The sequence below is a fragment of the Apium graveolens genome, chromosome 11 (assembly GCF_009905375.1).
Source record: "Apium graveolens cultivar Ventura chromosome 11, ASM990537v1, whole genome shotgun sequence".
NCBI lineage: Eukaryota > Viridiplantae > Streptophyta > Magnoliopsida > Apiales > Apiaceae > Apium > Apium graveolens.
Window position 1 is genome coordinate 171253424 of NC_133657.1, and position 13044 is coordinate 171266467.

The 13044-nt window shown below is 34.7% G+C and overlaps 1 protein-coding gene across 1 annotated transcript; it reads right to left on the minus strand.

The window, feature by feature from the left end:
- Window positions 1-457: 457 nt before the first annotated feature.
- On the minus strand, window positions 458-7599 carry LOC141697312 (rho GTPase-activating protein 1-like). The gene is made up of 5 exons (XM_074501610.1): window positions 6989-7599; window positions 5618-5738; window positions 5352-5471; window positions 4648-4878; window positions 458-1417 (listed from the first exon to the last, which is right to left on the minus strand). The coding sequence occupies exons 1-5, from the start codon at window positions 7363-7365 to the stop codon at window positions 719-721; spliced, it is 1548 nt and encodes a 515-aa protein (XP_074357711.1). The 5' UTR covers window positions 7366-7599; the 3' UTR covers window positions 458-718.
- Between the last annotated feature and the right edge of the window lie 5445 nt (window positions 7600-13044).

The following is a 13044-nucleotide window of genomic DNA, read 5'->3' on the forward strand; positions in this document are numbered from 1 at the left end:
GTAAGTTTTTTTTAAAATCCGATTTCACTGTATTTTTCTACATCTCTCAACGATCGATTTGCATAACATATGTATTATATTTCGAATTAGTTTTAAAAAAAAATTATTTGGTTTCTAGTTTCTATTTTAAATTGATTTCTATGGGAATAACCCCCTATATATACATATATATATATATCTTATCAGATCGGTTGCGGATTGAATAATTTTCAAGTCAGTTCATATCCAATAAAAAGGACCCGGATAGGATCGGATCAGATCTCCGCTCCATTGACAGGCCTTCTCCGAGATTTAAAAATTGCAGCTTTACTTATTTTTAGTTTACATTCCTAAAAACACGTGTAGCTACTACAAATATCCCAAAATATTATTATATTCTTATCACAATTTCTCTATATTATTGCTTCTGTCATAACTCAGGAAACTGTCAGAAAGTTAGTCAATGCACAAAAAAGGCTTTCAGAAGAAAGATTGTCTAGTTATATTCACATAACCACAATTATTTCACATAGCACTGGCCTTGATCAAATAGTTTGAAAGGAATATACTGCCAGAGATAAATTGAATTTCGATACAATAATATGGCAAATGAACAGTCAGCCAATGCCGTTAAAACACCATGAAATCGAAAAATACTTGAATGCAGACTCGTAAAGTTAAGAAAAATTTAATCTTGTCACCGAATTGGTCAGGTATCAACAATACTTACTTTTGTGCATCATCGCCAGGCAGTGATTCGCTCTGACCTTGAGTTTATCTTGCTCATACTGCTAATTCCTTTGCTATCAATGGATCTCAAGGCTTGAACCGCAATTTGTTTGCCATTGATCTGTTCGGAAATCTTGCTACTGTAAGTTGATTCACTTGACTGACCTACTGTACTCACTTGAGCAGTGTCTTCAACCAGGATTTTTTCAGCACTGGATAAGCTTGATTCCGACGTATTTTCGACAGAAGAAATACGACTGGGAGTGTCAACATATCCCTTCCCATCAGAATCGTCAGTAGTAGTGTAACTGAGATGTTCTTCATCGCTGATCAGGTTACCTACGAAATTATCGACAGAGGAAAAACAACTGGGAGTATCGACATATCCTCCCTCATCAGTCTCCTCAGTAGTAGTGTAACTATGTTCTTCATCGCTGATGTTGCCTATGTTATTAAAGTCGCTGCTTTCAGTTTCTGGATGAGGATCTCCAGTAATGGACGGTTCTTTCACTTCATCTTCTTCAGCAATTTCTTCAATACACAGTTGCGAAGGACCTTGATGTCCATTCTCGTCAGAAGGATCCGCATGTGAAGAGGGGGATGCTTTTACTACAGAACTCTTTCTTTCTTTGAGTGTTTGTGTAATAAGAGTCTTAAGAAAGTTCATGACTTGTACAGCATACATCAATGCCGTCAATGGATCTGCCATCTGCAAGCAGGTGAAATAGGAATACTATTAGCAGTGGAAAAAATTATCTGAATAACCCCACTCTCTGAGCAATACATAAAATGCTGCGACTGATCAAACACCTAACCACATAACAGCAACATATAAATTAAAAGATATGCAAGTCCATGCCAAAAATAAGATCACTAAGTACATCATCCACGGGCTATTAATACAACAGGGAAAAAACACGAGCAGAACATCATGCAAGTCTCAAATTTTTGGAAAGAAAAAAAAGAAGTAAAATGTATGCAATTAGATGTCTGCTTAGAACTAGCAGAGACTTTAATTATCAAAACTTAAATTACAACATACCAAAAAAAAAAATTAGAAAAAACACAAGAACGATGTATCCCTCAGAGAGCCTAGTATCCACCTAGCACTGAAACAATCATGGTCCCACTACCACTGCAGTGACAAGTACGTGGACCACCAGTCTAGCAACTTCATGCCAACAATTAGATTACTGAATACATCATCGGTGAGATTAAAAAAAACAACAGGGGAAAATAATACATTATTGGTGAGATTAAAGGTAACAGGGATAAATAAGAGTAGAACATCCTGCAAAGCTATGTTACCCAAAAGAAGGTAACATATAAGTTACTAATGTCCGCTAAAACTAGGCGAGAGGCCTTATATGATTAAACACCTAAATTACCACGTAATTAAAAATTAAAAATTAAACGACACAGGAACACCTAATCCCTAAGAGTGCCTAGTATCCACCTGGCATAGAAACAATCATGGTTGCTCTACCACTGCAATTAGAAGCAGGAACACCAGTCTAGCAAGTCCATGCCAATATTCAGATTACCAAATACATCATCAGCTAGATAAATGAAAAAGTAGATCATCCTTGCAAATCTTGGGTATTTTGGGAAGGGAAAAAAACCAACTGACATAATGTCACTAATTCTGCTTCAAATTAGCAAGAGAAGCCTCTAGTGATCAAACTAAATACCCACATATAATAAAAGAAAATAATGAAGTAAAAAAGAATACAAGAACATATGTCCCTCAGAGAGCCTAGTATCCACCTGGCATAGAAACAATCATGGTTCCTCTACCCCTGCAATAACAAGCAGGAGGAGCACCAGTCTAGCAGTCTGTGCCAAAATTCAGATTACTAAATACGTCATCAGCGAGATAATAAGACAACATGGGAAAACAAGTAGATTATCATGCAAATATCAGGTAGTTAAAGAAAAAAAGTCTTATTAAATGTGACCAATGCCTCTTTAGAAGTTAGAACTGGCAGGGAGGCCTTGAATGATCAAACACCTAAAATTTACCACATAACAGAAAACAAAAGGTAACTTCACAAGAATGAACATTCTATCCCTCTACTATCGAACTGGCATGGAAACTATCAATTACGATAACAATCAGGAGGAGCACCATTCTAGCGAGTTTATGTTACAATTTAGATTACTAAATACATCATCAGCAAAAGCAAAAGACAAGTAAAACAAACAAGTAGAACATCATGCAAATCTCGGGTATTTAAAAAGAAAAGAAGGCAACATATTAATGTTATTGTCTGCTCAAAAGCAGAAGAGAGGCCTTGAATGAGCAAATACTGTACCTAAATTACTACACAACAGAAAAACAAAAAAAAAGTCAAAGAAATACATGAACAATTTATCACTCAAGAGAGCCCAGTATCCAGTTTGCACAGATACAATTATGGTTCCTCAACCACTGCAATACCAAGCAGGAGGACCATAGTAGCAAGTCCATGCCAAAATCCAGATTACTAAATACATCATCAGAAAACATAATACAATAACTGGGAAAAACAAGAGTAGATCATATACAAATCTAAAAAAAATGACATATAATTGCAACTAAAGTCTGCTTAGAAGTTAGAAAATGATCAAACACTTTAATTACCACATAACAGAAAGTGAAAAAGTGGAAGAAATACAAGAAAAAAATTATCCCTCAGAAAGCCTAGTATCCACCTGGCAAGGAAACGATCATGGTTCCTCAACCACTGCAATAACAAGCAGGAGGAGCACCAGTCTAGCAAGTCCACGCCAAAATTCAGATTACTAAATATATCATCAGCGAGATTTAAAATACAACTGGGAAAACACACTTAGAACATAATGCAAATTTCAGTTTTTTATAAAAGGAAAAAGAAAGGTGAATTGGTGACATATAAGTGTGACTAATGCCTGCTTACAGCTAGCAGATACGTCTTGAAAGATTAAACCCTTTTAACACATAAAAGAAAATAAAAAAGCAAAAGAAACAGAAGAACGATTTATCCCTCAGAGAGCCTAGTCTCCACCTGGCTTGGAAACAATCTTGGTTCCTCTACTTCTGCAATAACAAGCAGGAGGAGCACCAGTCTAGGTCCATTCCAAAAGTTAGATTACTAAATACATCATCAGTGAGATAATAAGACAACAAGATAAAACACGAGTAGAACATCATGCAAATCTCAGGTAAATTAAAAAAGGCGACATTTAATTGTGACTAATGTCTGCTTCTAACTAGCAGAGAGGCCATGAAAAGAGACACCATACCACAAGTCCATTTAAGCATGTAGGCACAAACTCTGTATCTACACTAGTCTAATGCAGTAAATGTTTCTCTCACTCTAATTGTAATACAAGAAGTCAAGAAGTCGCAGTGTTGGTGAAATTTCTAACAGTAATTCTATTATTCCTGGACCACATTATAGCCGTTATAATAGATTTATGCCGATTAAAAAGACATATACATCATATAAAGACAGAAAGGCAAAGTACGATAATTTTCTGATTTTTTAAGTTATGAAAAATCGGCTATAGAAATGTATGACTCTCTTCTCTATTTCTTTATGATTATGATTATTCTTGTAAACCTTTTACATCAAAATTTGAATAATTTAATAGATTGGTATGAATTTTTGAAAGATGCTCTTTTTTCAGTTAGTATAGCTCTTTTTGGAATATTTATAGCCTTTTTTTTATATAAACCTGTTTATTCATCTTTGCAAAATTGGGACTTAATCAACTCTTTTGTTAAAACTGGTCCTAAAAGAATTCTTTTGGACAAAATACTAAATGGTATATATGATTGGTCATATAATCGTGGTTACATAGATGCTTTTTATGCAAGATTTTTTATCTACAAGTGGGGGCTTGAATATCCATAAGAATAAAATGAAAAATAGAACTGAACCAAACATACAAAGTGCATGCATGACACTACCTTACCTGGGTCATGTTTGGTGCAAATACCATTGCCACATTGCGTGCATTCATCTTGTTTAAATGTTCGTGTTGAACAACATCAGCCATTAAGTTAACAGCCCAGTTCAGTAGAGCAGCTTCTGTTGCAGGAAGAAGCATCACAAGCGCAGAGCAATCCTCTTCAGTCTGGCACTGCATCACCTGTTCAGGTGATAGTGAATCCAAAACACCTGTGGGGAGCTCTCTGAACCATGCCTGCAGTAGCAGACAGACAATGGTCAAGGAACATACCATTCAAAATGACAAAGTGATTTCTTCAGTGCTTGTATGGATAAACAAAGTACTGTAGTAGATTAATAATTTAACACGGAAAAATACTCTTATCATGGAGTAACTTCAAATAAAACTTATAGTTCGTTTCCCTTGGACAATAATAGACAGTGAGAGGATGGGATCAAAAATCACCCCTCAACATTAATAGAAGGTGATCAAAACTGTTCACGGGAAAAAAATTAATATGAGGAGCAATTGAGCATAAAATAATTAGGGAAGGGATTGCAGGCCTACTCTTATTATACATAAAGATTTAACATATATAGTTTCCATGGTTTTTAACCTGTGACTGAGCGGATGGTGAATGGACACGCCAAGCACCACCTTCACACTACAACTACACGATATTAGAAAATGTTCAAAAAACATTAAACGAGATTTGCACTATTGAATACCTTGATAAGACCAGCCAAACAGTGTACATCAATGCCTACTGGAACAACTCCCGCATTTAGTTGATTCCTCACGAACTCTTCCTGTCCGTTATCAGCATTGATTCGGAATATTCCTTCTGCCTGTGTTTGCGTTTCAATCAAAATTAAGTAATGCTCATAGACTAAGTGATGGATGCATAAAACGGTTCAAGAAAGACAATCTACTGTTCTAATAAAATATTCAAAGCTAAAATTATAATGAAGATCTGGAAAAAATACTAAAATACCTGTAGTCCTTCTTGGGCATATAAACGTTGTTGCATCAGCAGCAATATCGTGGGGACACTGTTGCCTCTGTGATCATATGACAACTGCATGGATTCTGTGGAAACTCCAAAAACAGTGGTACTACAAAATGAAAACTTCAAATTAGATGTGACAGGGAAAAAGAAAAAAAAATAAAAGAACGATACCGACTCTCCTGTACTTGGTGGTAAATATAATGAATAAACACTAACATGCATATAAAATCATTTGTTGAAAAGAAATGGGATTACAGAAAGAAATTTGAATACTGCAACTATTACGAGGTACCAATGGTTTCTTATTCTTTTTATTTAAAAAAAAAGCTGATTGTGGGCACATCAGTTTTTAAGAATCTAGATTTGGTAGCCTGTTATTTGGAATTGTCGGTAAGCCTAGACGCCTAACACAACTCACTCGTCCCCTTCAAACAGAATATGTTAAAAAACAAAAATATCAAAATAGACTAAGCTATTAAAACTACAAAGCTGCATAAAAGTTAGATCAGAGCAGGTTAAAGGAGGTCATTCCAATATAAGTTCACTAATGTGCTTGTGTGCTTGTGTGCCCATGGGGTAAGCTGAGAATCGACTTTCTAACTAATCGTTCATATAATTTTGAATATATAATTTCAGCTTAGGTGAGGGAGAAAACGTTTTCTTTAACTGAGGGCCAGCTTGTCACGGCCAACTAATTTACCGAGTACAATGGAATCATACATATTAATGCTGAAGTTAAAAGACTTAAAGCAACATATCCCTAAGCAATATAATTGTTAGATAAATTCGTAACGCCAAAATTTCACCAGTAAAGAGATAACTGTAAAGAGATTGCAGCAATATCCTCTCTGTTGATTCCTGACCATGTGGAATATATACAACATCCTAACAGACTCTTCAAGACTCTTCCTATATCAACTTTCACAGAGTAAAAAGTGTTCAAGCACATTCTTCACCCTATAATGACAACTATGGAACATGCAAATTGCAAACAACTGTAGGTACGCCTTTTCAGTACTGTGTTATTGTTTTAAACCACAATCTTTCAGATAATAGTTACAACCGTAAAGACATATGAGAAGGGTTATACTCAGGACCACAAACACATAAATCCAGAGTTTATCTCTTAATATAATTTTATACATTTCGATATTAAATTCACTCATTTGTAAAGATTAACAACTATCTTATTTTGTACTAACAAAAAAATCAAGAAACATAACAAAACAAATCAAGAAAGCATTCAAACAAACAAAAACAAATTCAAATCCAAATTAAAGTTAACAACTCTCAAAAAAACATACATTGTCACAAACACATATATAAATACAATAAAAAAAGGACTAAAGAAACTACCTAGCACTAGGAGCTCTCCTGGGAACTTCAGGCTCAAACTCAACAGGCAAGCCCAAGAAACCATTAAATCTATCAAAAGTAACATGAGCAACATGTTGCACATTAGTGGGCCACCCAATATCCATTCCACTAAGCTTAGCTCTATCAACACTTGTACAAGTGACCCACAAAGATTTTCTCAAAAGGGTCACCAAAACTGCCAATAAAGACAACTGATCTCTACTATTCTTGTCTCTCTCCTTAAAATCTTGCTCATTTAAAGCCCGGGAAGATGATGACCCTTCATTTGATTCTTGTTCTTGATATGAGTGAGACTCAAAGTTGTGGAGAGAAGAGGAAGATGAGGAGGTGGGTGAGGATTGAATCACCTCTGTCATGGCTGTAGATATAGAATGTGTTTGTTTTGTTGAATAAAGATTAAAGAATTGGGTTTGGAGATTTGATGGGGATTAAAGAAAAGGGGTGTAATTAGAGGAGAAGAATCAAGAGTTTAAGACGTGAGAATCATGAAGTGTTTGTGTTTGATTGAGTTGGGTTTCAAGTGTGGTTTTGAAGTGGTCTTGAAAGAGGGAGAGGGGCTAGGGATATATATTGAGGTGTGCGTGCGTGCTTGCTTTCGGTTTCCAGCTTATAGGCACTTTGGAATTTTTTTCGATTCTAAAAATAGGTAACTTGCTTTTTTTATTCCAAAAATAAAGTTTTGTTTTTATTTTACATTTTTCGAACGGGACTTGTATAATCGAACAATGTTTATCACAATTTATTTCTTCGAAGGTTATTTTCATAATTGTGTAAGGCTCCGTTCGAGAGTACGATTGAAAACTGCTATGTTGTGAGAAAAAATATTGGTGGAAAAAGTGTTGTTAGGAAAATTAGATGACTGTTTGGTAATTTTTTTTTAATTTATGCATATTTTGAGATATAATATATAAAAATAATATTTTTGAGAAGGTTTAACAGTGAAACTGATAACTAATTCTTGTAAAAGCTGAAAATAACTTTTTTCAAAAACAGAGGACATATTTTTGCTAACAGCAGATTTTGGACCAACATCGTCAACATCTTTTAGAATTTATCAAACATTTTTCTGACAGTTTTTCAGCAAAAAAACTGTTGTACCTGTCTGTAACAACAATACCAAACGGGGCCTAAGTCGAAAATCAAAACTAATTAAAGACACTTGAAATAATTATTAATTATTAGTATCTAATAATTTGATTGTAGTAACTAGTATGACATTGGTTATATAACAAGTCGTGGAATTAGTCGGCAAAAATAAGGAATATTTGGACAAAAAAGACATAAAACTTAACTGATGACCCAGGGTCTATTTGAGATTGGTGTGCTTTATAAAAAAATATTGATAAATATTTTTTGTTATCAAAATCAAATGATTGTTAAATAATATTTTATATATTAACACATTTTGACTGTAAAAAATAAAAAAAATACTTTGAATGAAATTTGATAATAAAATTAGCAATTCCATAAAATTGAAAAACAGGACTGTTTGTCAACAGTTTTTAGGCCAAAAACACTTTTTATATAGCAGTTTTAAATTTTATCAAACAACATTTTAACCATTTTTGAGCAAATAGTGTATGTATATAATGTATGCGCCAATAATGTCAAACACAACTTTAAAAACTTATCAAAAGATGTATAAGAGTAGAGTGTTAAAATATAATTTGAAAATGTGAAATTAAAATCAATGGTTATAAGAGTAGAGTGAAATATAGATGCACAAAGAATAAAATTATAAGGTTAATGGTTAAATTTCAATTGATACTGACTTATCCCGTCACTTGATGAAAAGATAAAAAGTACTTTTACAGTCTTTTTTTTCAAAAAAAAATTGGAAGTTAAATCAATTTTTTTGACGTTGGTAAATGTAAGTAATTAATTAGGCGTGTATTCCGTGAAGAGCGCATACACATTATTTGTGGGTAACAACAGTGGGGATAGTAAGTTTTGAGTGTTGGTTTAACACAATAATTGACAATTGTAGTCCAGAGGAGTTGCACATTGCGGGAATAGTGTTAGGTCACACAATACTGTAGAAGGGGATTGAATACAGTGTTTATACAATCAAATCGATTTTAAACACAAGTAACAGTAAACAGATATATTCAATAAGATAAACTCTGTTACAATGAAACTGTTCTCTCTCAGTGATAAACAAATATCACTAAGAGCTGTTAGGTTACAATATATAATCTTCTCGATAATGATAATACATATAGTGTAAACCCAAAGTCTGTGTTTATATAGTACACAGTTACAAGATAACTTCTAATTGATATAGAATATAATCCTAACTCCTAAAATATATTAATCAGATATCTTCTACAAGCCTTCCAGTCTTCTAACTCTTTCCATGTATATCTTCTTTTATTTTAGTCTCGATCTTCTACTGTAAATCAGCTTCCTTCCTTATGTGAAAGTCCTCCCGCACTTAAGTTCTGATATGACCTTAAGTTTTGATATTAAGTTCTGACTTCCAGTAAGTCTTGATTTCAGTAAGTCCTGATATGACCTGTTTGTTAAGATCTAAAAACTAAACATGAATCATATTAGACATGACATCTCAAATATAACTAACAATCTCCCCCAACTTGTAAATTATGTAAAATATACAAGTTAATAGATTTGATGATGTCAAAAACATTTAAGTACAAATGCAAATAAGAGTTTAACTAGATAACTAACTACAACTTACAGTCCTTGTAGCTTTTACCAATCTCACTGAGTCAATCTGAATCCATAATGATTCTTGACAAAGCTTGATATCAGCTTTTCTTCTTTAATCCTCAGGACTTGAGACATTGTAGTCTTGACTTGCTTCATCTCTTCATTCTGACTTCCAATCTGGTAGATTGCAGTCCTTAAAGCAGATATATGGTTTCTTTCTAAACCATAATTCAGTCTTATTACCCTAGGATGAGAAAAATCTTCATTGTAGCATAGACATTTCTCATTCAGTAACACTTAAAGTTTAGCAGAATCCTTCCTCATAGGAATTTCACTTCCATCATCTTCAACAATACTAGGAATGAATTCTGTAATTCTTGAACAAAAAATTATTGCTTTATTTCTGATGGTCTTCAATATGAAGTTTGACCATCTCCTGGTAATATTAGACTTTACCTCTAAAAGGTAATGAAAGAATTGAAGTTCTTTCAGTGATTTATTCAGCACATCTGATTCTGACATCTGATATGTCCTTCCATCTTCAAGAAATAGAATCAGATTTTCCTTAACATTTTGCTTGTCATGAGCATCCAGTACCACTTGAACAGAGATAACCTTATTAAGGTGTTTCTGTGTAACACTTCAAGCGGTTTGTCAGTCAATAGAAATGGATCTCTAGTAGCAACTTCAGCTCCTGTCTTAATCTTTGCTTCATCAGAACCTAGTCCAACCCTGTCTCTTGGTTCTCTAGCATTTAACCCAATAGTCATGAAAGTAGACAGCACTTGGCTTTTCTTTGAATATGATGGTTTGACATTTTTCCACAGAAGTTTCTTTTTATCAGCTACTTCCATTTTGTCTAAATCAACTTGAGCACTGTAAGAGGTTGACTTGATGACTTTATCATAACTTGTTGTTTCTGTTGTTGCTTGTTGTTCTTCACTCTGAACAACTTGAGCATTGTTAGAGGTTGTCTTTGATTCTTCAGAAATCTTCTTTCTTTTCAGAGTTTGAACATCTTTATCTCCAGCAAGATTATCATCAGTAACTTGAACCATTTTGCACACTGGCTTTGTCAGAATTTGAGGAATTTTCATCTCCAGTGGCTTTATTGGTTCATCAATTTTTCCTTTTCTTTTGTCTTTGGGATCAATCTCAGATTGTGATCTTGTCTTGGGCTTTGATGCCTCAGTTTGTGGCTTCTCCTTGATCACAATGCCTTTTTCCTTAGGCCTTGGAGGTTTATTTGCAATAGAAGCTTTTGGCTTTAGATTTTTTTCTTTTCAGTTTTAAATCTAGCTTCTTCCTCCTTGAGATTTTCTAAATCCATTCCTGGATTATGCTTCAGAAATAATCTTCTAGCAATTTCCTCATCAAGTGTCTGAATCTTGGGATCCTTGTAGTAGACAGTTGTCTGCTTCCCCTTGAGCTTCAGAGTTTGCATGAACTTTTGAGAGTCTTGACTTCTACCTTATATCAGAACATCAGGTTTTGTCATCAGACTTTGCTCATCAGAGCTTGATATCAGATTTTGAGTTTGAGTACTTGCTATCAGATTTTGAGTTTGAGCAGATTTAGAACTTATCTTCTTTTGAATAGAAGATTTGCTTGCTTCAGTAATTAGTTTCCTTGAAGAAACCTTGCTGCTCTGCTCTTTTCCTTGAACTTGACCTCTACCCTTGCTAGGGTTTCCCTGGTCATCAGCTTCATCATCTTTTTTCTTCAGTAATTGATCATTTGAGCATTTGTACTTAACTACCTTCTCCCCCTTTTTGGCATCATCTAATAGTAGGAGTGAGAGAAGAAGTTCAACTGAAGATTGAATTTCATCCAATTGAGCCTGTTGAGAAGCTTGATTAGCCAGGACCTCAGAGATTTGGGCCTGTTGCTTCTCTTGAGTTTTCTCAATTGCTTCTACCTTTTCAGAAATAGGTCTGATAAACCTCTTTTTGTCAAGTTTGGTCTCCATATCCAGCTTTTCAGCCTTTTCTAGAAGTTTGTCAACCTTTTCTTGAGTAGCACAGTGTAGACCTTGAAGATTTTTGATAGACAGAGCTGTGACTTTGAGTTGTGTCTTGAAATCAGAATTTATCACAAGCTCATCAGCTTTAGCAATATGCTCTGTCAGAACTTTAGAGCTTGGAATGAAATCAATTTCATTCCACTTCTTGGTCCACTCTACTCCCCTATGAGTTTCATCCCAAGGTACAGGAGCATCCTGTTCAACAAATTTCTTGACCAATGCTTCTTTTTCAAGCACAGGAGCTGGAGTATGTACTGAGACACTATCTCCAGAGCTTGATGAAGACTCATTATCCTCTGATAACACAACAGTGTGTGAGGCTATAAGAGTTTCTGCTTTATCTTCATCTAAATTCTGATCTTCAGGTTCTTGATCCAGAATTGGTGTAGATGGTATCTCAGCATCAGCATTTAAGATTGGAGAATTAGTTGGAGATGTCTGAGCTGCTGTAGGTGGAGCTTCCAGATAAAGAACATTTGGTATATTCAGATTGTGAATATCTATTTCAGAATTTGTAGCTTGTTCTTCAGCATCATATGTAGCTTTAATAAGAGAGAGAAAATGTGTTGGCAGAGTATCTTGAGCTTGAGTAGGGGATGGCAGAGCTTCAATTACAACAGTTTTTGATGAGATCAGAGATTCCTGATCCCCTTCCTCAGCTTCAGTTGTATCCTCAGATGTAGGCTTAGCATTATACCTCTTTGCCCTCATTTTTTTCAATCTCCTTGCCAATGAAGGAGTTGCTTTAGCAACATCAGAACTTAAGTTCTCTTTCTTTTCAAGAAATCAGAATCTTGAGCTGCAGTTTCTTTCTGAGAAGTGACATTCTCAGCTTCAACTATCACAGGTTCTGATGCATGAACCTGTGCTTCCTTTTCACTATTAAATTCATCCCTGAGAATCATTTTCCTACTCTTTTATGGAGGTTGAGGAACATATTTTGTCCTCTTTGTCCTGGAAGGTGAAGGTCTGATGGTATGTGCTGATGGTTGAGGTTGTGATGATTGTGTTGGTTTGAAGTATGTCCTGATGGTAGGTTATGGTTGTGACTGAGAAGTGGTTGGTTGTGTAGTGGTGGTTGGAGGTTCTGATGGAGGTTGGGATGGTTGAACATCAGGATATAAGGCAGCGTAGGTGGTTGGAACATAATTTACCAAAAACTGTTTGACTGATATGGGAATTTGGAGGGGTCTCAAAACAGTTTTCTTATTATCAGCAGATAATAAGTCAAAAAAGCTCTCTTAACTAGCTTAAATGGTTCAATTAACTCGCTAGCTAATTGGGGTACATCAGAACAAAAAGAACTATAAATAAGCTGACATAATCTAGCAAAATATACAGT

Coding starts and splice junctions, on each gene's coding strand:
- LOC141697312 (XM_074501610.1), bottom strand. CDS start 7,365: ATGACAGAGGTGATTCAATCCTCACCCACCTCCTCATCTTCCTCTTCT. Junction 5,472..5,617: donor ATGCCCAAGAAGGACTACAG/GTATTTTAGTAT, acceptor ACGCAAACACAG/GCAGAAGGAATATTCCGAAT. Junction 1,418..4,647: donor TTGCACCAAACATGACCCAG/GTAAGGTAGTGT, acceptor ACCTGCTTGCAG/ATGGCAGATCCATTGACGGC.